This window comes from Rhipicephalus microplus, chromosome 3, assembly GCF_043290135.1.
Source record: "Rhipicephalus microplus isolate Deutch F79 chromosome 3, USDA_Rmic, whole genome shotgun sequence".
Classification (NCBI taxonomy): domain Eukaryota; kingdom Metazoa; phylum Arthropoda; class Arachnida; order Ixodida; family Ixodidae; genus Rhipicephalus; species Rhipicephalus microplus.
Window position 1 is genome coordinate 21,650,460 of NC_134702.1, and position 25,840 is coordinate 21,676,299.

At 44.8% G+C, this 25,840-nt stretch overlaps 2 protein-coding genes across 3 annotated transcripts in view; both read right to left on the reverse strand.

The window, feature by feature from the left end:
• The window catches only part of Pisd (phosphatidylserine decarboxylase), a 48,630-nt gene extending 34,130 nt beyond the window's left edge, over positions 1-14,500 (reverse strand). Inside the window, exon 1 of one of the 2 annotated variants that reach the window (XM_037431861.2) lies at positions 14,457-14,500. The gene's annotated coding sequence lies outside the window, so the exon portion shown is untranslated. The remainder of the gene's footprint in view (positions 1-14,456) is intronic. The other variant, XM_075889058.1, reaches the window with a different exon arrangement.
• An 881-nt stretch (positions 14,501-15,381) lies between these two features.
• Positions 15,382-25,840, reverse strand: part of Dna2 (DNA replication helicase/nuclease 2) — a 48,054-nt gene continuing 37,595 nt past the window's right edge. The window contains exons 13-17 of the mRNA XM_075889057.1: positions 23,194-23,387; positions 21,729-21,815; positions 18,211-18,505; positions 17,808-17,987; positions 15,382-16,541 (exon numbers count right to left, since the gene is read on the reverse strand). Coding sequence (XP_075745172.1) covers positions 16,344-16,541; positions 17,808-17,987; positions 18,211-18,505; positions 21,729-21,815; positions 23,194-23,387 — 954 coding nt within the window. The 3' untranslated portion in view covers positions 15,382-16,343. The remainder of the gene's footprint in view (positions 16,542-17,807; positions 17,988-18,210; positions 18,506-21,728; positions 21,816-23,193; positions 23,388-25,840) is intronic.

Genomic DNA, 25,840 nt, shown 5'->3' on the forward strand with positions numbered 1-25,840 from the left:
GAAGCGCACTAAAAAAACATGCGCGAAAGAGCATGTTTCCGCTTTAAATAACTTTTCTGACTAATAAACCTTCAGTTGTGAGAGGAAGCGCTGTCCTTGTCAGCCTCTTCTGTACGTTTGTTTCTTAGTGCGGTTCAACAAAATTTTAAATTATGAGCGTATATATAGGCGCGCAAAAGTGAGAAATTTGGGGGGATGGGTGTTGAAACCGTCACCTGCACCATACCAGATACCCCAACGGTTGGAAACGTCTAGAAACTGCATCTGGCACGAAAAATCGGCAACAACACAGACGTAAGACTACCCAGTGATGCGTCCTCGATGTGTTATCCTGTTTGGTCTTCCCGTTCCTTTTTTTTCACTACGCTAGCGCATCGACTGCTCCCTAATGAAAATGTTATGTAATGTGTAACGCCTACAAGCGAACTGTCTACGAATACCTCTATTCTTTTGCGTGGATGCGCTCTTTTTTTTTCTTGCCTCGCACCGACACACCCATTGCTCCAGTGTACAGAAACGTGCACTTCCAACGGGTCCAAAGCAGCCCCCCCCCCCCCCCCCACGATATATAGTGATTGTTGGAGAAAGAATAAGAAACTTATTTCTGTCTCCCAATAGGGGACACGGCTCAGTGCCTAACCCCCCACGATAGCACCGCGGTGGCCGAGTATACATGTGACTTAGACGCCTCTTGAACACCCACTCACATGCTTGCTATCTCACTATCATTGCGCGCAATACACTTGCTGGGTGGCTGACGCACGCCGTCTCGCCTGTCTACTTGCCTGCGAACGCAAGAAGAATTTCCATGTCAGGGCCCAGCTCGTACAGCAACTTGCCGTCTAGATAGGCAATCGTCGAACAGACGTGGTTGCTCATCCAACAGATTCACAGCGAAATATGTGAACAACGAATAAAAATAAGAGTAATAAGAAAAACTAAAGGGGAAGACATCTCAACTAAGCATTTCCTTCTTCTGCGCGTGTTAAACGACAGGTTTTGAAAATATGTACGCACAATAACAATATCGGGGGTTTAACGTCCCAAAACAACGATACGATGATGGGAGACGACGTATAGTCGAGGGCCCCAGAAATTTCGACCACCCAGAGATCTTTCACATGCACCTAAACATAAGTACACAAGGTCAAACATTTTAGCCTCCATCCAAAAATAGCAGCTGCGGAGATTTGACCCCGCGACCTTCGAAGATGTACACGCAAGTTATCAAAGAGGATAAGCCGCCATGACTACACTTCTGCCTTTGGACGGTCTCTCTGCTGAAACTCCCTGTTTACTCTCTTCACGAAAATAAACAAAAATGCCAAATCGCAGTTTTCCGACACTGCAGACGCCTAATAATCATCACCGGTTCCGAACTATATATTAGGTATAGCACGGCGCAGACCCCCCCCCCCCCCCCCCAAGAGGTGTAATTTATTGAGAATCAGGACCTCCTGTTTATACGTTACGCCACGTTCAAGAGCACACGCAACCAGTTGTACAAAGCGAAGGAAAAAAAAATATTTCGCACCGTTAATTTTGCGGCAATCTTCAAGCGTGTGACAAGGGGCCCTGCGAACAAGCATTTGGAGCTGGTCCAACAAGAGAGGGGGGGATGAAAATAGAAAAAAAAAACGCGCTATCGCGAAGGTGCCTCCGTCGAACCCAACGACGTCTTTTGGTAGCGGTGTTGTACTCGGAAACGTCGTTGGTCCCCAATGACGCCACCGCCCCTCACCTATTACTTCCGCTAATTCCCCACCCGATATCTCGCTCTTCTCACAGCTACTCCCTTCCGCCTCCTCTCAATCCTCTTCGCCGTGAAGAAGGAAACGAAGCAGCAAAGGCCACTATAATACGTCACACAGAGCTGGGGAGCGAAACTCTCATCGTAGCCATTCGGCAGCGTGAAAGATCTAGTCCAAATCCGTCGTTCTACATTAGGAGCATTTAATGAATTGTTCAAGAGACGGCGAAAGTTTTATGCCCACGTAGTATTACTAGTAGTAGCGGCGCGTAGACTAAAATTTGTTTTTTCGGAGGGGGGGGGGGGGGGAGATACTATATGTACGTTCGTGCGTGCGTGTATATAGTATATGCAAGCAAAATTGAAAAAAAAAAGATTGGTGGAGGTATTCGAACCCCTCCAACAACGCCCCTAGTGGTAGTAGTAGTAGTAGTAGTAGTAGTAATTATATTAATCAGGGGTTTGACACCCCGAAACCACGAACGATTATCACAGACGCCGTAGTGGATGGCTTCGGAAATTTCGACCGCGTGGTGCTTATTAAAACGTGCACTCACATCGCAGAGTAGACGGGACTATTTCGCCTTCGCCGAAATGCGACCTACTCCGCGCCCGGAATCGAACCCGCGACCTTCGAGTCGGCAGCCGAACACCATAATCACTGCTCCACCGCGACGGACCCTGTATACATAGAGCACGGCCACATATAAAGAGAGCCCATATACGTCTAACAGCGCCGCATCTTTCGGCGCGAGCAGAGACAGACGTTCTTCATCGCCTCGTAATAAGTCCCTATATATGCTACTGCGCACCGCTCTGAGGGCGACGACAGAACTGCACGGACCAGCACAAACACAGGAGCGAACATTGCGCTTGTGTTTACGCAGTTTCGTCCTCGTCCTCTAGGCGGTGCAGCAGATGCCGGTCCACATCCGGCGTTTCTGTCGTCGCAGCGATGAGTTTGGTAGCTGTTTGAAAATCGGACTGAAGTTGTTATACGCATCCCCCCCCCCCCTCATCCTTCACTTAACAGAGCAGATGCTGTCGCTTGGCGGCAACTACATACCAATTCATTTCCTTGCCTCTATATGCTAAATCGCCTTCATTCGACTCTCTACCCCTCCTGCTGCCCCTTCTGTGGATCCGTACCGACAGTGTACCACTCCACGTGGGAATGCTCTGCCCCACAGGGCGTTCCTCCCATTCCCAATCCCACCCCTTCCTCTTGGGAGTCTGCACTGCTCAGCTTACGCCGGCAGGAACAGCAGCAGCTGGTCCAGCGGGCTCGCAGGATCGCGCAAGGCAATGGAGCCCTGGACTGAGGGCCCCACCCAAAGAAGGCTCAGTGTGCATTTGTTATTAATAAATGTTTATTCTCTCTCTTCTCTCTCTCTCTCTCTCTCTCTCTCTCTAGGCGGTGCGCAATGACGTGGTAATGAATGTAAGTACGAACTGCACATCCCCAAAAAGTGCCTTCCCGTTCATTTGTTGCCGATGTCTTTCTACCCTCAGTGATATTTTTTTTTTTCTTTTAGCGAAACCTGTAGCGCACTAGGAAACACGGACGGCACGAGTAACGAAGGGACGATGCGCGTCCAATAGAATGTTTGTTCAACAGACGTGAAACGTATACGTGACATGTGCGCGCAGGTGCTAAGAGACCCGGGCAAAGCACAACACACGAAACAAAAGCCGGGAGCACCTTCTGTTCAATAAACACTCAGCTGGAACAGCCTGCAGAAGTAAGCGCATCGTCACTTGCTCCGTCCGTTATTTTGGTTCCCCCTTTTGTTTTGTGCGCTACAAGCTTTACCATATGTATAACCACCAACCCCACTCTTACGTTCTTGAAAGATATTTATTTTAGTATTTTTTATGTTATAGTAGTTTATTATTGTTTATGTTATAGATACTGCGATTTTATACAAAATCTTCGCAGCGTGCGTGGCACGTATTTTGATGCATAAAACAAAAAGGGAATACAAAAAAGGCCCCAAGTGACGTTATTCCAACAGTCTCCAAACAAAACAAAAAAAACGACAATCAGTTAGCACGAGCGAAAATATAGAGAAGGGTTGCGACCGATAACATGTGACGTAAACACTACATGATCACGAAGACCACGGAGTTCAATATTTCGAAGAGTAACTCAAACAATATGTTCGATTCGGTTAACTCCAACAACCATGCGAATCAGGCCCATAGCCAGGACGCTTCTTCAAGGGGGTATGTTGGGGGGGGGGGGGGGGGGGGCTTTTTGAAGACCTTGGAGAACACACAGTACCCTTATTTGTTTACCTTAACCACCTACATCATAATTTCGAGAGGGGACCGGCGGGGGGGGGGGGCACTACTTTTGGCTACGGACCTGATGTCAACACCCAGTATGTCAACGTTATATCTCGCTCTTGTCTCGCAGTATCATCGGCGCAACGAGTGACCTCTGAAAGAACGTACTGGACTAGAATCAATGTTTGTACCACTATGTAGACACACATGGCGTTATATACTGCCAGCCAACGCACGTTTTTTTAAACTTTATTTTACTTTTTTTATTCAACGGCGTCTCGCGCTATGCTCTCCTACTTTTTTTCTTTCCTTCCCTTCTCCAATCAGATAATCAAACAACAGCAGATTCACGCAATGAATGCATCCTGCAGGAGCAGCGATTGGCAGACGCATGCAGGCCGCGAGCGACACTCAAGTACACACTTAGAGATCGCCAGATGATAAAAAAATAAGTAAAAATATAATGACAAGTCTACGCAGTCTTAGTTTACGTTCTTTTATTTCTTTTCTTTTTTCTCCCCTTTATCTAACCCCCGTATTCACAAACGCTCCTCGACTCGACTTTCCCCCTTCACTCGGCAGAGTTGAGCACTGCGCCGCCGCTTGGCTGAAAACGGCGCTGCGCTGTACTCAAGAATTGCAGCAGATCATCACTGATATGAAGTGACTTGTCGTGACTATACACCTCTTCCAGAAAATATCTTAAAAATGAGGCTTGCAATCGGCCACGTAAGACTTGGACAACAGAGAAAATGGTCGATCCAATTACGTAGGAGGCTTTGCCGGTTAATACCAGGTCACTTGGATACGGTTAGGTTTCAAACTTGGTTTAAGCGAGGTTATTTTTCATCTTTTTGTAGTTCCAACGGGACCAGCCCGCTTCACTTTCAAGTCTTGCACGGCCAAGTGAAAGATTCTTCCTCCTTTCCTTTTTTTTTTTTTTTCATTTAGGCTTGCCGTGGCTATACTAAGTCATTGCATAGCTTCGACCCGGCTCCTCCATAGCTGTTGCTACGGCGCATGCGCGGCTAGGCATGACGTCACATCAGCGCGTAGCTAAGCGCGGCGGGTGCCGTTGCTCAAAGAGTTTGCTGAAGTTTACTACAGGGGACTCTGGCGCTGCGATCATTCAGCGACCATGGAAATGTTGGGTAGTACGCTGATTTGCCTCTAGTCTTCGTACTTGTGGGTCTCGAATCGAACTAGTGGCTTCTTTTTATTGCTATGTTTCAGGTTTGTTTCGAAAGAAAGAGAGAAAGAACCGTTTTGAACTTCGTGACCCGACTTCAATTGGTGAGCCTAAAAGGTTGCGGTGGTGAAGCGCAACTGCTGAACATTTGCCGATTCTCGTCTCGTGACAGAACAGCTCCAAGCCACGCGAACCCAGACGAAGCCAGAAGTACGAAGATTATAGACAAATACGTGCACTACCCATCATTCCCATGCTCGCTGAAGCGCCGTGCGTTGCGGGATCCACAAGCACACTAGCGCCAGAGTTCCCTCTAGTGTGTTCACGGGAAACTCCATATGGCCGTTGCAACTGCTTCGGCGCTTGCGCAGACAGCGAGGCGAGTCCGCGGTGCGCAGCTGTGCCGTCGGAGGTCACTGCAGCAACAGCGCGGCGAAGTTTCTTGCTGCGGGAACAGCCGTTTCTGTGCCGAGCTTAACAACATCGCCGTCCAAAATGTGAAACAAAAACAAACGTGTACACATGCCGGGATACTGGCAAAAGGTTCTGCGGGCCACGCGTTCGAGAGACTCTTGCTGCAGTGAATATCGGCGTTAAATAGTTTACAGGAACCGACGTTTTCCGTCAATTAGTCGAGAACTTCCATCTTGGCTACGCAACAAGCGCACCGCAATATTGTGCTCTCGATCGGAATCCGCGATCCAAGCACGTACAGGCCCGCGCAACCTTCATCCCGATCATTATCTGTCGGCGCGGCAATAAAAGGGACTGCCGCGATGATTACGTCACAGCTTAGGGCGAACACGCGGGAAGTTCAGGCCAGTCGATATATATATCGTGGTCGCCGTTCCCTCCGAACTGCGAACCCTCGACAATGATGGCTGCTCCTTGCGAGCGATGATAATTCTCTGACCTTTATATATATATATATATATATATATATATATATATATATATATATATATATATATATATATATATATATATATATATATATATATATATATATATATCTATATATATATATATATATATATATATATATATATATATATATATATATATATAAAGTACAGCGCCTGTCCCGTACGTCACTCGGAGGTTTTTTGTTTGTTTTTTGTACTTGTCTGTATTGCAGTGTCATCCCATAGAGAGATAAATTATGTATGCATACAAATCGATCAATCAATCAATTTTACAGCACGCTGTCGAGCGAAGCTTCTGTATGCGGTCACAGGAACCCTCCAGAGAGAGAGAGAGAATGAGGCAAATGCAGGGAAGTGAATTATAAGATCCCGTTTGTTACCCCCACACTAGGGGGGAGGAGAAAAGCAGGCGCGAGGCCAAACCAAAAAATCGCAGCATATTCACGGAGTGAACGATGATGGGTCGGGCGAATCGTCCGTCAGTCCGGCCGTTCGTTCTCGCTTCTGTACGCGTCAGGGCGCCCCTACGTTCATCCGTCGGTGCGTCCGTCCATGCGTCAGTCCGTACGTGCGTGCGTCCGTCCATCTAGTGAACACTTCGAGTACCGCCATCTCGCATCTTTTCATTATATACGAGTAGCGCCATCCAGCGAACATTCCAAGGACTAAACGAGAGGTGGTTACCTACTACTACTACTACTACTACTACTACTACTACTACTACTACTACTACTACTACTACTACTACTACTACTACTACTACGTACATACATCGGGGACACACGACCCACGGTTTAAGCAGGTTCACCCCTAAAGAGTTCCAAATATATATCGATTGAATGAGCTAAAAAATCATTCGATCGGTAAATGATTCAGATCATTTGTTCCTAACAGCTGTTGGGCGTTTCTCGGTCAAACATTCACACCTGACAGTGCTCGAGGGGCGACACAAAGACTCGAATATAATTGAGGGCGATGACGAGATAGAACGGCGGACGGGAGAACATCACTAAAAACTGAATAAATGTGTCCTAATGAATTTTTAGAATAGCCCGCAGTTAAGGTGAAACAGCTATTGGGAAAACCTGCCGAGTCCTCCTCGTACGGCTTTAATCGAGCCGAGCCACAAACGTCTTCGCATTAATGGCAGTAGTCATTCCATAAAACTTGCTTCATAATGTACGGGTCTTCTCAGAGCTCGTTTGTCAATCATTTTATTATTAACATGCATTGCGGGGAAAAATATATCTGTCGGAGGTGTGTTTAATTACCGCCATTAAGCGCGATCACTCCATGTACAAATATGTTCAGACTACAGCGAAAAAATAATAAATAAATAAAAATAAAAAAAAACTGGACACTGCCTCATTTGAATAATGGACGCTACTGTACGGGTGTGCGGTTGCATCACCGATATTCACTGCAGAACACGTTTAGAGCAGTCCACACGACGTTATCTCTTCCTTTCTGTCGCCGCAAGTCACGCAACGTAATTTCCGTTCCATATGCGTGCACACAGCTGGATCAGTCGTGAGTCGCAGAGCAGCCTTAATTCGCGTCTTTATTCGACAGTCTACGATACGGCGCATCGTTGGACCCAAGGGCGCCGTTGCATTTAAGTGCGATGTGTCTCTCCCCACCGCACATTTTCTTTTTAATGAGAAATAATATAAGACAAAACTAAGTTGTTGTTTTTCAAAGATCACTTCTCGGACGAGCACGCAAAAGTACAGCATTTTCATAGCCAAATAAACAAAAAACAAAAGGCCTCTAGAGGTGATGAGTCGGTCATACTAACTACAGCACACTAGAATGTAAGTACACTAGAACTGCTTTTGATATATAGAGCCCCGCCGCGGTGATCTAGTGGCTAAGGTACTCGGCTGCTGACGCGCAGGTCGTGGGATCGAATTCCGGCCGCATTTCCGATGGAGGCGGAAATGCTGTAGGCCCGTGTGCTCAGATTTGGGTGCACGTTAAAGAACCCCAGGTGGTCGAAATTTCCAGAGCCCACCACTACGGCGTCTCTCATAATCATGTGGTGGTTTTGGGGACGTTAAACCCCCACATATCAATCTTTTGATATATATTAAATGAATGAATTGAATGAAAAAAAAATAGCTAGAAGAGCAAGCGTCAAAATGAAGACGTTGTTCACAATTGAAGGACCTATGGCATCGTGTTAGGGACATAAAAAGAGGAAATAAATGAGGAAATTTACTGTTCACAACACTACGACAATCAACGTACACAGCAGCCAGCATTGCGAGTGGGGACGGCGGATTCGAGGAGAGGGCAGAAGGGTGTAACGGAGGAGATTATACTTTCAAGTCTCAACGGAGCGAGCGTGTTCCGCCTCCCTAACTTCAGTGCCACACACGGTGGCGATTGGGTGCACGAAGGTCAATACAGCGACCACAGAACGCTGTAATTTTTTTTTCTTTCTTTCCTGATCGTCGATGGAAAGCAATACCAGATACCGTAGCGCACACATGCATGACGCGGCATGGGACACATTTCCCTTTTTTTATTTTTTTTTTTCTCAAATGGCTCAAACAATGCAAGGTTGAGGCGAGTTTCTATATCACAGCGTCCGCAGTGTGTCGGATCGGAGAGACAAGAGTGGCGATGTGGGCTTGTTGGTGAAACATTTGAAAGAAATTTATGTAGCGCGGGATGTCGGCCATACCAGTAGGTGTGTGAATGAGCGATAGAGAGAACACAATTACAAGGCGAATAAACTGCCGCCAAAAGGTTTTCTCGCTCTTCACATTCACGCGTGAGGCTGCCAGCCTTTGTTCCATAGTACAATCATTGTTGGTCGGCACAAGGATGAGATGACTCGGTTGATCATAGAAGCCGAACTTATTGATGCTCTTGGAGATGTATGTATTAGCAAGCCTTCAGTTGCCTTGTCACCCAAGGAACTGGCGTTCCTGCGTACGCAGTGATACGTGATTTCATCTGTGAGGTTTTTTTGTTCTCCTATTTATCGTTTTTTCTTGTAGGTAGATGGCATTGTCGCGCATGTATCTGAATTACACGCGCTTATCTGCTTGGTCGCCTGACGATTATGGCTTAAAAGCAGCTTGGAGGTCAAAAATAAACATGTTGTTGATAGTAGCGCTCCGTCTTCTCAGTCTATTCTTTCCTGTGTTCGTTTTTTTGTCTCGCGCTACATAAATTTCTTTCGGATCGGAGAGACTCGGCGTTGTGGTGCGCAGTCGAGCGCGTACGACGAGACGGGATGCAAAACACGTCGCAGTGACGAGGCTAGTCCTTGGGAGAATCGAAGAAAGCAAGTCACGGGGTACCTTAGAGCATTCGCCCGAGACGAATGCCATCTGCTTCGACGAACGCCACCACCGGAGGCATTGCGAGCACAGGCAGCCCTGCTTCCGGGATGAGCACACATTGCACCGAGCGACAATGTCATGGGATGACGTTTTCCGGTGTCACGCCACTTTTATGTGACGTCACAGCGACAAAGGAGCCAGGGCGCACGCGCAAAGAGCGACAACTATGTGTTAGGAGAACGCCGTTCCGCGATGAACAAAATACCTATTTTATTTATTATTTATTTAACAACACTGTCAATCCCGTCAGGGATTTTTACAGGAGTGGTTTGGAAAGTGTCAACAAACATTTTATATTCACATACTTATACAATTGTATGGGTACAAAAAAAATCATGGTATAAAATGATAACAATTATGGACCTACATTATTAACGAGGCACACGTCTCAGTCACATGTGCACACACTGAAAAAAAAAAAACACGAAACCTATCGCTCGCAACCTGCGAGAAGTGATTGGCTGTTTAAAGGGCTGCTGACACGAATCTTTAAATATTTTCGAATTGTTGTTCTAAAAAGATCACTGCCGTTGAGAACAATGAAAGGAATATTGAGGTGCCTGGGAATGCATCGAGTATATTTTTGATAACGCTACGTCAGAAAAAAAAAAAAAAACACTCCCGGTTTCGATGCCGAGGAGGCGGCTTCCCGATGACGTGTCATCGCAGCGTGACGTCACGCGGAAGCAGCAACTGGCGACATACGAGCGGTAGATCTGCCATTTGTCTGGTCTTTCTGCGCTCTTACCTTTATTCGCGCACAACAGTTTACATTGAAGTATGAACAGACTCGCCCAGCTGCAATTTTTACTGCCATCTGCTCTCGATGCACGCAAACAAACACGAGTGAAGTGTCGTCGAGGGACCCAGACAGCGATTCCTGCTATTCGGGATGCAAGCAGGTTGCAAACTTCGCGTGACTGTGTTGACTGGTGCGGATAACGTCCATTGCGCTGATGGGGCCGCTCCATGGCAGCAGATGCTCAGTTCCGATAACCTTCAAGTCAAACGAAAACATTTTGCACGTGTTTTCTGGATCCGGTGTGCAGAGTGTGTTCAAGTCGTGTTTGATGAGGCACGTAAGGGCTTTTGCCTAATAAGAGAGGGGAGAAAAAAATCCTCAACCATGCCGCTAGGAAAGAAGCATCTGTGGGATTACAGTAACGCTAGGTAGTTTTAGAATAACGCACCGCGAGCCCTTGCGGTGCGGTCACTGCTACTGCGCATGCGTCGTAACGCGAGTCGGCGTTCGCGCCCGCAGAAAATCCGAAATAGCGTGCGGCGATCGCGGTTCGCAAGGCCCGCGAAGTGCTGTGTGTAGCTTCCGTGCATTTGGGTTTGCGGTCGGGGCGAAAGTCCCTAGACATTTCCCTGGGCGGAGCGAACGCTATTCTAAAGCTCACATGGCGCCCGCTAGGCCCGCAACGCTTGCAAACGTTATTTCTAAAACTCCCCACTGACCGTAATTACAGCAAGGGCTGCGCGGCACGTACAGCACAGTCGCTACGAAAGCTAGAAGAGCGGCCTTTCGGAGCCTTTTATAAACACTCTTTGGGTAACTGCTACAAGCACGTTTGCACGGTACCCACTACGTCACAAATAACCATACTTTTTGTGCAGTAGGGAGTCGTTCACCATGCCATCTTTCGGTGAAGGATGGTGTACCCACTACACATTTGAAATTTTGTGCGATATTTTTATGCCGTGACTGACGACGATGAAGAATTATGCCTAGCACTATTGTAACGGGTTGTACCATTCGACGACCGCCTCATTAAGCAATTCGCATTGTGTTACGCCTGAGTGTTCCTTCGCTGTTCTAAAGCGCCCTATCATACGCATGAATGCGACTTCTCTCCAGACATGAAGCCTGCGTGCGGGGTCAGTTTGCCACGGAGTTCCAAATACCGGAATCACTATTGCACATGAAACATTTGTAGAACGTTTGTTTAGTTGAAAATTGTTGAAACATTGCAATAAAAAAACAAAATCGGCGTATCTCAACGGTAGAATCCTGAGCTGGCACGCGGGGGAACCGGGTTCAAATCCCGCTGTGTCCTTGGTGTTTTTTTTTATTTACTTACTTTTTTCCCCTCCCTTTGCGCGATAGTTGTTACGGGCACCACGGCAAAGGGAGTGGAGGGGTGTGCGTGTGTAAACTGAGCGCTACAAGCCGGTTGTTACGCAAATCAGAAAACTGTACTAAGTATGCTTCCAAGTTAAGACATTATAATCAATAATAACTCCAATCCCTTCTCGCTCGCCTAGAAAAATTTCATTATAGTTCAACGCTTCCAAACAGGCGACGACCTTCGTCGCACATACACGCACAAAAAACTCGAAAGCGAAACCACAACCAAACGCGAAAATTACTAGAATCGTTACGTGCAATTACGGTAATTAGGCCTCGCTACGCTGGTGTGCGCTATCACATTCGGGAGCTTGCGGAGCTGTGCACACATTAACAGCGAGCAGCCGCTCCAAAGAAAATATACCTCCCCGAGTGACCGACTGACTCGGTGGGACCTATCAGAAGAGGAGTTTTGATTGATTAAGTGTTTGCTAGAACACACACTACAACGAAAGAGGACTGCGGGATAGACGAATTAAAAACAAAAAGGTAACATGAAAAGCACGGAAAAACTGCCACGAAGACTTATATATATGACCTTTGAGAAAACGCGTAGGACACAGGCCCGGAGTTCGTTATAAACAGATCTTTCCCTATAGGCGGTTTGCGTATACGCTAAGACGCGAAACTTTCAAAGCATCCTAATAGCTCAAAAGATAAAGTATATAAGCTCTCACTACACAGGTAAACATGCGGGCTTCGATCGAAACCCTGCGTACGAGAACACATCGCAGCTATACGAATATGCCGCCGCGGTTGTAAGATTAATTTACCGTGAAGACTACTTCGTGAACGCGGGGACCCCAAGTACTGCGGTATACAGCAGCGGTCAGCGCATGCTAGCACGGACAAAAGGGATATTTTAATTACATTCACAACCAAATATTTTAAGCGCGCGAAGTGCTAGCGCCGTGATGGGGAAAACATCTGCTCGAAAAAGCAGACCAATGGCGACACCAAAAGCGCGGTAATCTCAACACTGACGGTGTACACGATATCGTTACTACTAAGCGCACCGAGACGCAATACTTGAATTTTCTTGAAGTCGCTCACTTCCGTATGCCGACAAACGGCAGTAGAATGCTTTTCAGTGGCACGGCCACTGAAAAGCAGTGTCAGTGACATCGCTTTCACATTTCATAACGGAGTCAAATGTTCGTTCTGACGTAGCCGCCAGATAGCTGCATGACATTCGAAGGGGGCCCATTACAATTTCAATAAAGACAGAAAAGAAACACCGCCTCGAAACAGGCACAACTATATAACGTTATTTCACCTAACCACATTCTAAAAAAAAAACTGACACGTACGAGAGAAGACAAACGCAAGAAACAAAATCTGAGAATTTGCTGCAAGCGCACTGCCCGTGGCTACAATTACCAAAGGCGCGTCTCTGGTTTCACTTTCGTAACGCCTGTGAAAATTACTCAGCTTCATAATTTCGCGCAGAGACGCATCAACGGACCGCGAATAATGCAGGCAGGGCCATAAGGGGAAAAAAAAAATGATGAAAAGGTGAACAGGAAAGTGAAAAGAGCAAAAGAAGGGAAAGCGGACAAAGAAGGAGCCAAGGAAAGGCGACGAGAGAATGCCCCTGACCGTATTGTGAAGCGAAGCGCGGTTGCCTGCCCCTTTGGTATGGCCATCGCGAACTTCCCCGGCGGGCACATAAGAGGGTGCTCTTTCACGAGCACACATCAGAGGCGCGCACTGAAGAGCGAGACCTTGACAGTGGCAGGCGAGAGCCACCGGTTACGCAAAAAGCACCGCGCCGACACACGAGTGCGACTATGTCCGGCGGCGACGAATGTCAACCCTGTTCTCACAGAGAACACCTACCACTTCTTACGGCTGCGATTCGGTCACGAGACATCTGAGCGGGACAGTGTTTACGTCCTTAGAACAGCTAAAGCAAACCTTCTAAGCAAGTAAACACCCAGAAAATATTCCTCGCCGTTCTAAGGATGTAACCACTAAGAAACACTTCAGAAACCAAGACGCCGGCATTAAAACTGAAAATGCGGCAACACTCGGCAAAGCTACACGAAAACTAAACCTTCAAACGATATATATTAAACATTGAGAGGAAACCAGCACAAAGTTACAGCGTACGTCGATTTCAAACGCCCCTAAATATCACTACACGTTTTAATTCTTCGGATTAGCTCATATACGGCAAGCAAGGACAGCGATACCGAATCCACGCCGCTCCATGCGCAACGCGAATGCAACGTTCATTTTTTTTTTTTTTTTTCAGTTTAGAAAGGTAAGCACATGATAAGCGAGCAGGCAGACTTCATTGAGAGGGAACCGAAAACTGAGTGTAGTTGCTTCAACAAAGAACAACTGACGCTACGCGATCGGATAAAAGGATACCGCGAGTGAATGAATGCGGGTGGCCAATCAAGACCCAGCCAACACCTCCCATTTAGTTTTTTTCCAGTGGCATTCTCTAAATGTTGATTCATTCTCGTGCGTTAACTACCAGTCTTCGGAGCTTGGAGTCAGCCTGAACACAATCGCCTGAAATGCAATAAGCGGAAATCCATTCGCTGCAACCCAAATCGAACGACGCAACGAACCCGAGCTCTGAAAACAAACACCGAACGGCGAACACCACCAACATCCGCAAGCAACTGCAAGCGGCGGCACATCTCTAAGCAATAAAACATCCGATAATCACGTTATCTCGCACGAAAAACAGCTGGCTTGACATGCAGTGACGCGTAGTTAACTTTTCATCGAAGTCCATAACCGCCAAGCAGCGAACGACGCATATAACCGACCGATTGGAAGGGAATAAATCGCCACTTACCCAACATTAGTCCGCCATAGCAGCCATAGTGCAGATGATGTCAATGCGTTCTGTGCTTCACAAAAAGTCGAGTTTCGCGGCGTAGATGGTGATGATGATAGTCTTTACACACATTAAAAGCGAAATTACTACACAAAAGCTTAAATACTTTAGTCATTTGCCTAAATTATACCTTCAAAAAAAAAAATGACACGCAACCGCATTTACTTTGCTCTCTTGGCATTGTTAGTGCACAAGCCACATAAAATCGTAGTCAAAGCCAAGACAATGAGAAACGAAAGCAAAATCTAAACTCCGCCTTTGCAGACTTGCGGGGACTTCAGTATATGTGCTTCCACTGGCCTGGCATTAATTTGCGGTAAAGCTACACTTCTGTTGCTGTCCGATGTGCTACAATTTTTGGTACTTTGTAGCACCAGCGAACTAGTGCAGCCGCCACCTGTTAACTAAGCTCGACACAGGCGATTAGACATAGAACGCCACACCCACGCACACGAAGAACATTTTGCACTGTTTCATACTTCCTTATGATCCTACAATAAATATTTGTCTTGTTATTCGCTGCCTGCTTAATGTTGAAGTATTCTTAGTTCTACTTCCTACACTCCTTCATTTACTTTACATAACTTTTCTTCAAACCTCGGCACATCTGGAAATAGCAATTCACTCACGTATTTTGAAGTCCTTCCCTTTATTGCTTTGAAAAAAATATATATATATAACTAAATCGCTATTCACCTACATCCATACTAAAGTGCATAAGGTACAATTGATGTGCAAGTTGGGTATCGGCAGATGAATGTGTCCCATGTATGCAGGCTTCTGAACACACACATTTGGTACTTCCCGACTGACATAGCTTTTCCTATAACGTTACTTCATAATGCGGCTCCACAACCATAGCTTTAAAGAAATAAAGGCAGAATGAAGTATTTATTTTATTTTCACGCATATGAAGGTACAATAGTTTACACTGCAACACTTACACCAGTACAAAGACTGCACTTAACACCAGCGAGATCACTCTCCTCAGAGACTCCATGGGTCACAGTTATAGACCTCTATTTCAAGTTGCTTCTGTCCTATAATGTTATTGCATGATTTAACTAAATCAGTGGCCAATTTGCCTTTCAATAATTTAAATACACTAGCAATCAAAAGTTGTTCGACCAGAGGTAGTTAGCATGGCATACTTAAGGGTAAATGATCAGTACTGAACAACAAGCAGCACGTCATTTACCCTTCAAACTAGCAATGTTGCTTGCATTAGAGTTCTAAGCACTGCCCAAATGAGAATTCCGCACTTCAACCTGAAACCCATGAAGCAATGTTTTTGACAGACACATGATTAAAATAATACATCCCCTGAAGCGGTTCCTTTACACTCACTCATGTGGCTGGCATGGGTTCGTAAAGTTGACACACGATTATGTACACTATGCAGCTGTATATAAAATGTTTATTATGAAAAGATAATTATATATACATATGTACAAATAAAAATGCACTGCACCAACATGAAAAAAATCTGTAAACAGAAAATGTGTGCTCAAAAATATGTTTTGACAGGTACACTTGTGCTCCTCAAGGTGGAAACTTCAGGGCTTCTTCGAGGTTACTAGACAAGTGAACTTGTCGAAATGTCTGCTCGAGCATGCTAGCTTCCATGTTCATAGCCAGCTTCCATGTTCCCCTTTGTACCATTTTTTTTAAGTACACCAACATGTCATTAATGTCACATATTTATAAGGCTTACTAAAGACACCCCTTCTGTTTTTAATTTTCCAGAACACTTTCCTTGTAGATAGACCCCTCTCCACCAACATGTCCTTACTGTCACATACACATATGCATGCTTAATTAAAGACCCACCTTTTGCTGTTAATTTTACAGGACACTTTCTTTGTAGCGAGATTCATCTCCACTTTGAAGTTTCAAAAACTGGTCTTCCCGCAGAAAACTCAGCAACTTCTCAAATGGCTTGTATTTTCTTAGAGTTGAACTGCTTCCGACGATAATCAGCTTATGCCTTGCCCGACTGACAGCCACTGTAAGGCGCCTCTGGTCATTCAAGATTTCAGTCTCCTACGGCAGACATAAAGAAAGGGTCATGAAAACGTCAATGCAAGCAAAACACTTCTACAGGTAGAAATTTCATCGTTTCTCTGTCATGCATATATTATGATGGCCAGACAGGGAGCTGTCACCATCAGCGGGGCTGCATCAAGCAAGTCCATGCACCACTTTTTTATGACGCCGACAAGTTGCGCATTGTTGTCTCCGAGAGCCTTTGTGCTCAAACTGCATGAACACTGCTAGGGCAGATGCATGAGGTGGCTAGCGGGTTCGACCAGTCACAGCGACACGACGCATCTGCGCATCAAGGTCGCGCAGGTAGCATGGGTACACCTTCAACGCACATCTGCAGAAACATGTGCCTCAGCTGTCTATGCAGATGTGCATCTCTTCGCCATTCAGTTTTGGCCACGTCTTGCTCTGAATAGCGCTGACCGGGCGGCGCTGCTGCCGGCTCCGAGAGCCCCTTACGCAGCTGAATCGTAAAAAGATGCTGCCTCTCTGGCGCGTCGTTTTTGACAACTCCCTCTCTCGACACCATATCCATATTCTTCCAAGCGTAATAAAATGCAACAGACCAAACGTCTGCTGAAAATCTTCAAACCAAATGGAGCCCAATAAGAAATGTTTCTTTGCTTTCAAGCTTGACATATTGCAAGTAACAACAGATCAACAACATACACCCATGAAAAGGGTGACCTGCTGCAGTTGCCATATCTGCCCATGGATATCATTCATGAAAAATGACAATAAAGAAACTTCAACAAAAGCTAGCCGACTGATGAAAGGTTTATAATGCATCATACTAAATACTCACAATCCACGGTGGTGAGAGCCATGTACACCCTCGCTTTTTTTTTTTCATTAATGACGCAGGAACGTCGCCTGCAGGATATTGTATTTACTAATATCGGTGAGAAGCGACTAGAACAACAGTACAACAATCAATCTCACGCTGGCTTTCCCAGTGCATGATTCCAAATATAAGACTGGTAATGCATATTCGTTTCCAAGCCAGCATCATAGCAGATGGCAATCGTGCACCTGTGTGATCTCCATGCTTGTGCATCATGCAGGAAATCTTGTTGCTTTTCGTCTTCATTAGGCGCTACCATGTCCAGGAGTCAACGATCGCACGACATTATTTAAAAAATGCAAGGATGTATGCACACAGTTCTGCCTGCACAAACGGTGCTTTGCACATGCTTATATAATATCAATGATACGATAAGGGTCCTTTTGTTGCCCTCATTGATCATGAGTGCATGTACATACCTTACTATCGCCCTCATACTTTCTCACGCAGGACAGCAGGATGGCGGTTTTCTCTTTGCCTTGAAACTGGTCCACCGTACTGATGTCCACTTGTGCTACGCTAGAGATTGCTTGCTTCAGGAGCTGCACTTGGTTTCGGAACGGGGCAATCACACCAACCTCTTCGGGAGGCAGTCCACCCTGCCGCAAATCAAAGACAGCAAAACATGAAGAAATTCGCCTTTGTAAGGTTAACCTAATACAATAAAAAATATAAAGGTTGCACTAAAAAACAAAAAGCGAGAGTGTAATGTCTCTTGTATTTTCAGTTCGTAACACTAAAAAAATAGGACAATACTAAAGGGTTGCTCAATATTGAGCAGCCCGGACTAACACTAAGCATACCTTCAGGAAAAAAGCATACCTTCAGCAAAGCACGAACTAGCTGCACAACGATGGTGACTTCGATCCCACTAACGGTGCCCTTGCTTCCACTGCAGTCTCCCTCGTGGCTTGGTGGCAGATCATCGGTGCATAAGAACACAACTGCATGCGCTAGTTCTTTGGAAATGGCCTTCAAGATCCAGCAGTTTGGAGGCAGAACACGACTTAATGTGGACGAAAGATTAGGCAGTGATAGGCTTGCGTTGGCTACATCATCGGAGCCGCACTCCAGTTGGCCAGCATAGGTCAGCTTGTTACACACAGCAGTGATCTCTCTGAAATACAGATGAGCAGTTACCTATGTGTATACACAGCAGACTCGATAATTCAAAGTGTCGGTTAATTCCAAGAAATCTTAAAGGGGTACACAAAAACTTTGGCCTCGCATTTTCTTGTAACAATGCAATGTTGGGGGCCTGTTAGTCATAACACGGCACATAACCTGCTACAGCATGTAACAGGTAATCAATTACAGGCTTTTCCTCATTATTGACCAGTTTCAGATTCGGTTTGAGAGAGCTCGAAAAACGACAAACCGCCAGGTGTAACTATCACCACCTAGCGAGTGCGGGTCTCGACCACGTCAGCACACAGAACTGTGATGAACTTCTGCACACAGAACTGTGATGAACTGTGATGAACTTCTGAACTGTGATGAACTTCCACACAAAAGGAAGCCTTTTTGAACAGGAAACAGGAAGCAGTGTCACCAAACATAAAACTTTCAACACGTGCATCGTGGCCACTAACTCGCGAACAGGTGCTCAGAGGTATAGACTGCTAGAAGAAATGCGGCAAAAAAAAATGGCGGCTACGATTTCACGATAACTTGCTTTATTGGCTGCAGTGCAGTGACGCTAGGAAAGTAAGGGGGTCTCCAATGGATCTCTTTAGATGCTGTTAATATGTTGCCTTCAAAATTCAAGCTTCAAAATTGCTGTAGAGTACTTTCCCAGCTATATTCCCGGTTGATATTTTAGAGATGATCTACACATGTTCAAGAGAATCGATCCCACAGACTATCTCAGTCGCAAAATTTGTGTCAGTAAGCCTTTAAGCTTTGGTCGGCCTGCTATATTTTCAATGTAAGTTTAAGTTGATGCAAATTAAAGAGACGAGAGTAAAAAAACACGAGATTTTTTTCGAAACTACACTTTTTTTGTTTAATTTCACAAGTTTAGTTTCTCTACTCTCATGACAAAGAAATTGAAGATTGTAATTAAGCTCGGAGCAGGTTAAAATCACCTTTAGGAGCACAAAGTAGCCACAAAAACCCAATAGAATTCGTTGTCCAGTGTCCCCTAATAATCGTCACCTGGCTGCTTGCCATTGCATTTCACATGAGCATTTCACCGAAGCCACATGCTGAAAATAACCATCATTCTCAAGCTGTCATGACAGAAGAAATTTTAACAAACATCTTTGCCTCATAGATGAGCTTTCACTTATACATTTAAAATGCATTTTTCTCGTACAATTTTGGACAAATTCCTGAGTTTTGACATCATGTTTTCCGAACTTATAATAGCCAGATCGAGATAAAATTTTGCCCAGATACTATTCCTTAATATCCGAAGAGTACACGTATCTCTTTTAAAACTTAATTTTGCCTATGTAATTGTTACAAACCTAAAGTAAGCAATTACTTTGATCTGAACATATTAAGAGTTATCAGAGTACAATTATTTTCTTGTCTGATATAATATTTGTACGCACTTTCTTGTCAGTGATCTGCATTCTACAGTTAATGTGGAGCAATATGAGCCATTAATGGTTTAGAACCATAAAAGCCTAGTGGCAAAAAAAATGTCCAAAAAAGAGCTACAATTTACGCATTGTCATGGTACAAAATGAAAACTATGCAACTTACTGTAAAACTGATGACACATTTGAGATGAGAATAAAAGCCTATCTATACAGTGAAAATATCAATTTCCTAGGCTACAATTTGAAAAAACTTTGTTTACGAGTAGCATCTCCCCTCAATTCAAATTGCCCTGATGCACACCTTCGGCTAATTCAGGCTTTTTGCCTAGAAATATCTGCTACCTTTGTTGCATCTAACCAAACATTCACATTTTTTTGCCTATAACGGTCGCAAATAAAGCCGATTGCCTGCCGACAAAATGGCCAAACTAGCCGCACCAAGTGCACTAACAATCGCATGCTGACCGAGGAAAAAGAAAAACAGTCACAGCATATCCTTGGAGTGAATGATGATGAGTGGGGCGAAGCGTCCATGCGTCCGTCCGCACGTCCATTCATGCGTCTATCCATCCGTCTGTATGTACGTCCATTTATTTGTCTCTCCATCCAGTCATCCAGTAAACACTCCGAATAGTACCACCATCTCGCATCTTTTCACCATATATTCATCATATACAAGTACCGCCATTCAGCAGACATTCCAAGGACTAAACAAGAGGTGGCTACTACTACAAACACGGGACGTACGACCCACGGCGTAAGGAGCTTCGCCCCCTAAAAAAAGAACCATGGCAGCCTGAACTATTATGTACTGACTGCTTTCAAAAGTGACTTTTGGCGCAGTACACTGGTGTCATGCGGGACAGCATCCTCAGACAAAGCGGGGGATATTAGCTGTCACTGGACACATTTTGTCCTTTAATTACACATGCATGCACATGTTGTATACTAACGAGAACCAATATGATTGCCGGCGTCTAAAGCTGGCAATCATTCACAACTGTGTATTATGCAGCTGAGGCACTCAGAAACAATGAACATCACAACATTGGTTGGTAAGTTGCCCTGGGTCATATTTATGACAACTTCTGATAATTCAAAGATTCAAACAAAATCCTGGGGTCCGCTCGAGTTTTAATTTTTGAGAGCCTACTGCATAGCATCATGACAATATGAGAGATGAGTGCACGAATATGTATTTGGATTAGCTTTATTTTCCTTCTACAAATGTGTCAGCTTGACTTACAAAAGTGCAACATTCATTAACACACATTTAGTTATTGGCTACAGTGCACTCAGCACAACACATGGCATGCCAGCAAATGTCAGCCTGAATAGCTCATGTGGGTCACTCAGGTCACATGACGGTTAAATTATGTAAATTCAGGTCATTCGTAAGCATATGAGATGTTGGCATTGGCCCTTCCTGCTTACATATTGTTTTGATTTTGATGTACTGAGTGGGTTGAGTGTGATAGAAACATGTTCGTCATAGTAAATTACTGAGGAAAGAGCTCTTTTGAACACTTTGTACTGTTTTAATGTGAACATACTCAACTAACATTTTTTTCTTCAATTTTACCTGGGTAAGAAGAAGCCAATGCTAATACTCTAAACAGAAAAGCTATTCAGTGCAAAAAAAAAAGGAGCTGTCGAGCCAGCTTGGTTAGTCGAGAACAAGAACAATATAGCGCAGAGCTGACTAAACAGCATATTCATGTAATTTTTGTTTAATTTTACTGGTACAACAAAACATGCCTGAACACTCTGGGTTGGTGGAACAAAATTTACCTGTTCATCCTGTACTGAACAGGTAGCACAACTGTGTTATCTGGTTTTTCCAGTCTTGCAAACAAGCTGATGTCCATGCCTTTCTTTCTGAAGAGATCACAATGAAAGGATGAGTGCACGCTGACTAGGGAACGTACGTCTGTCCAATGTGTAAGCTTAGCATGATACGCTAAGCCTAGGCTTGTGCAAATATTAGAATACTTATAATATTCAAATGAATAATACAGTATTCAAATTCGCTTTGATTCAAATTTATATTGAAAATTTTGAGGTATTTGAATTCAACAAATAGGTAAATAGTAGTCCACATGTAACCCTCTGTAAAGGTAACTTCACTGCAGTAAAGGGGCCCTATGCCGTGTAAACACCTATCAAGAAGAAATACGTACTTCTGCGAAGTTCTTGAAGGTTAAATGCACAAATTAACCTCACATTGATTCATTGTTGTTTTTTAATTTAAAAGCTTCTTATACCAGGTTATGTGCTCAGAGTATAGTAAATTTCAAAGCATAACATATTTTACAGGTTATTACTTCCATTCAACCGAAAGTCAAATCCTGCTATTATTCAAAGTTGCTTCCACTTTCAACCTGAAAAAATGACCTTTACACATGCATTGCTTCAATTTTTAAAAATAATGTGCAGTTTATTCAGGTCGTGACAAATATGCTCATTTCTTTATAATGTAATATACTGTTTGGATTTCATTCAACATTATTCGACTCAAATCACTATTCGCTTCGATGTAAAACTCACTTTTACTCACTCACAATGCTAGCTAAGCATCTTGCCTTGCTTAGCCGATCGCTAAACAAGGCAAGAAAAACAGTCTCTTTGCCTGCTCTCTCAAGCTGATATGCACTGTGCGCTGTTTGTGCTGCCATGCATTATTATTATTATTATTATTATTATTATTATCATTATTAAATACACAAGGACACAGAGAATATAGAGAGAGAGTAGGCAGATGACTCAGCTAGAGGGGTACAATGCCTGCCTACTTTTTCCAAAGGAAAAAAGAGAGAAAGATAGGAAAATGAAGAAAAAGATTGATAAAGGCTTGAATGAAAATATAAAAACATAAATACCCCCCCCCCCCCGACCCACCCACCCCACTTAAAAAAAGAAAGACTATGTACAGGTGGCCAGATCCACCTTCAGCAGAGCTCGATGTGCTTGGTTGCATTGAGCAGCACAGCCTCATCGAAATTAAGAGGTCATCGTCAAGGGTCATATCCTTACATCCAACCCGTCTAGATTCCTTAACCAGCAAGGCCTGCTGAGTAACAAATGCAGGACATTCTAATATATTGTACGGAAGTGTTTTGCATGCCCAATGCTCAAAAAACAAAACATTCTGGATTGAATTTTGTGACCGGCAATCACATTTCCATTACAACAACAATAGAGAGGGAAAAGAAATTTTAATGAATTCTTTGAGACTGTTTGAAAGGGACTCACATACCTTGCATCCTCACTTTGCACCACCGGTGGTAATTGCTGAGTGTCGCCAACAAGCACGAAGGCACGGGCCAGAAAAAGGGGTCCCAAGCAGGCAGGTTGCAATGCCTGAGAAGCCTCGTCCACAATGCACGCATCGAAGCGCAGTCTCTTGAGTAGTCCTTGATTCGAGCCCAGACACGTGCAGGCAACTACAAGCTACATGAAAAAAGAAAGAACACGTATTAGGGACACCTCTTGACGGGAAAGAAAAAGTGAGCCATAAATGGCTTTTGTTCGAGGCAACTTATTACTGTGACACTCAAATAAATTGAACTGAAAGCGGAGCAGCTGACATTGTAGCCATGGAAACTTATAATTATGAATTTGTCAAGGGTTGAATTGAGATGTCTAAACAGCGTCAGAAACAGAGGTCTGACGAGGTGGCAGTTCTTTCAACACGGTGTACAGGGCCAGCATGACCAAGGTACACATGGTGTAGCACACTCAGATTAGCAATGCTCAACTAAAGGCGCACACAAAGGTGACACTAGGACAGATACTGAATACAGGGGATGGGAGGGGAACAGTTTGCACTAAGACACTTGAGAACGTAAAAAGCACTGCGCTGTTACACAAGAAATGACTGCTCCTCGGCCAGGAGTTGAGGTCTCGAAACTTGTGACCACCCCTGTACTTGTGTGCAAAGTTTAACAAGTTGGAAGCTCCAGTAAGGTGGTGGTCCGTATTCATATTGAAAACGGCACGAAATAGAAGGATGCAGAAGAGACATAAATAAAGAAGCACTGTGTGTGTGGTTCCTGTGTGCCTCAATTGCGTGCCCGCATTTTGAGCTGTTCTCGGTATGTGTTAAGATGGTCAGCCACCTCTATGCAAACATATTGTTGCGTGAAGACACATGGGAAACTAGGCGTCTGAAGATATATTTACATAGCACCAACGCGCATGCCAAGATGGAGAACCAGAGCTGTGCCCTACACCAAAATCACGTCGTCTTTTCCGGCGCCTATTTAACCGCTTTAGTGGGACGTTGTCTCGTAACATAACTTCCGGTGCTGAAGCACCGTCTCAGTGCTTTCTATGATGTTGCTGAGTGGTAAAGCTTAAGACAAGATATATGAACAATGTCTGTTAACAGTGAAGGGAAGGAGGAGGAAGACTCAAGCGGGGCTGTCTCGTAGGTCACATCTGTCACCTGGTGCAGCACGCAGTAGGGTTCTAAGTAGCGGGAAAGCAGTTTTTCAGAAACTCCAACGTGCCTGGTCGAAGTCCACAATAGCACAAGAGAACCCGGATTAAAGGAAACTTGGCAATGATGGGAGTTGTAACGCTGCCGCTGCTGATCTTGCAATGCTAAAAGGCGCTGACGGGCAAGTTCTCGTGCTTTTCGAGGTCTGGTGATAGCATTGCGGCCGTATTTGGTCGTCGCGCCTACGGCTGTCGGAAAGATGGCGTCAAACATTATAGTTGAATCACGGCCAAACATGAGATAGAAACTTAGAAGTACTAGTTGTTGGGCTAGTTGGTTCGTCATACTAAGGGGTAATTCTAGACGCCTAAAGCACCACAGGAAGAAATAAGCACAGAGAAAGAGCGTCAACTCGCAACTGATTTATTTACAGGAGAAACGCAGGAAATATATAGCCGCACACGCATGTGCAGAGCACACTACTTCACCTAGTCACATGACCACGGACATAAACTGAGGACGTTCAGCCGGCATATCTAATCAAGCAACGAAGCACCTCCAGGCAAGCAACCCTGTCAGTGTTCTTCAGTGCAAAAACACACAAGGTTGACATGCCTTTCAGGTGCATTGTGAGTGAACGTGACTCGTGGCAGTTGCATGTCAGTAAATTTTTACTCAAGCACCTTAGCACGGTTGAAGTCAGAGACCCGTTTGCAGTGAAGAACTCGAATGACGTTACGCAGACTTTGCACTGCCTCCAGGGTAGTGCGTTTGGCTTTTCAGTCGATGTTGAAGACCTTTTCTATTCTGTGCCGCACTCAGAGCTATTCAAAATCGTTAGAACCTGTATTGAAACGAACGGAGTTTTAGCGTTCGAGAGGGCCGCAGGCGTATCTCTAGATAACTTTATGACGTTGTTAGAATTTTATCTTACCTCAACCTTTGTATCACATGATGGCAATCTTTACGTTCAGCGACAAGGGATCTGCATTGGCTCTTGTGTCGCTCCAGTGCGGTGTAACATGTTCTTATCCTCCTTAGACACTGCTTTAGCTCAAGCAATTGACGATGTGGACGACTTTTTAGTCATTTTAAACGCTAACCGTCTGACGACCACCACTAGTTCAGTGGATGATATTTTAGCACTTTTCAGACAACATGCTAACGGCCTTTCGTTTACGCATGAGCTTCCCACTGACAATAAATTGCAGTTTTTAGACTTGAGCATCATGTTCTCGGAGCGATACGTGTGCTGGGCGTATCACCCACATTCGCGCAAAGAGCTTTTACCTTTTGATGCAGCTCATTCTAAATTTGTAAAAAGAGCTATTGCAACCATGTGTCTCGAGGGAGCGCTAGTGAAATCTTGCCATCACAGGATGCAGGATAGCTACTTGAATCAGGTTAGGCGGCTGCATTCAGCTGGCTATCCTAACTCTGTCATTGTATCTGTTTCGGAAAC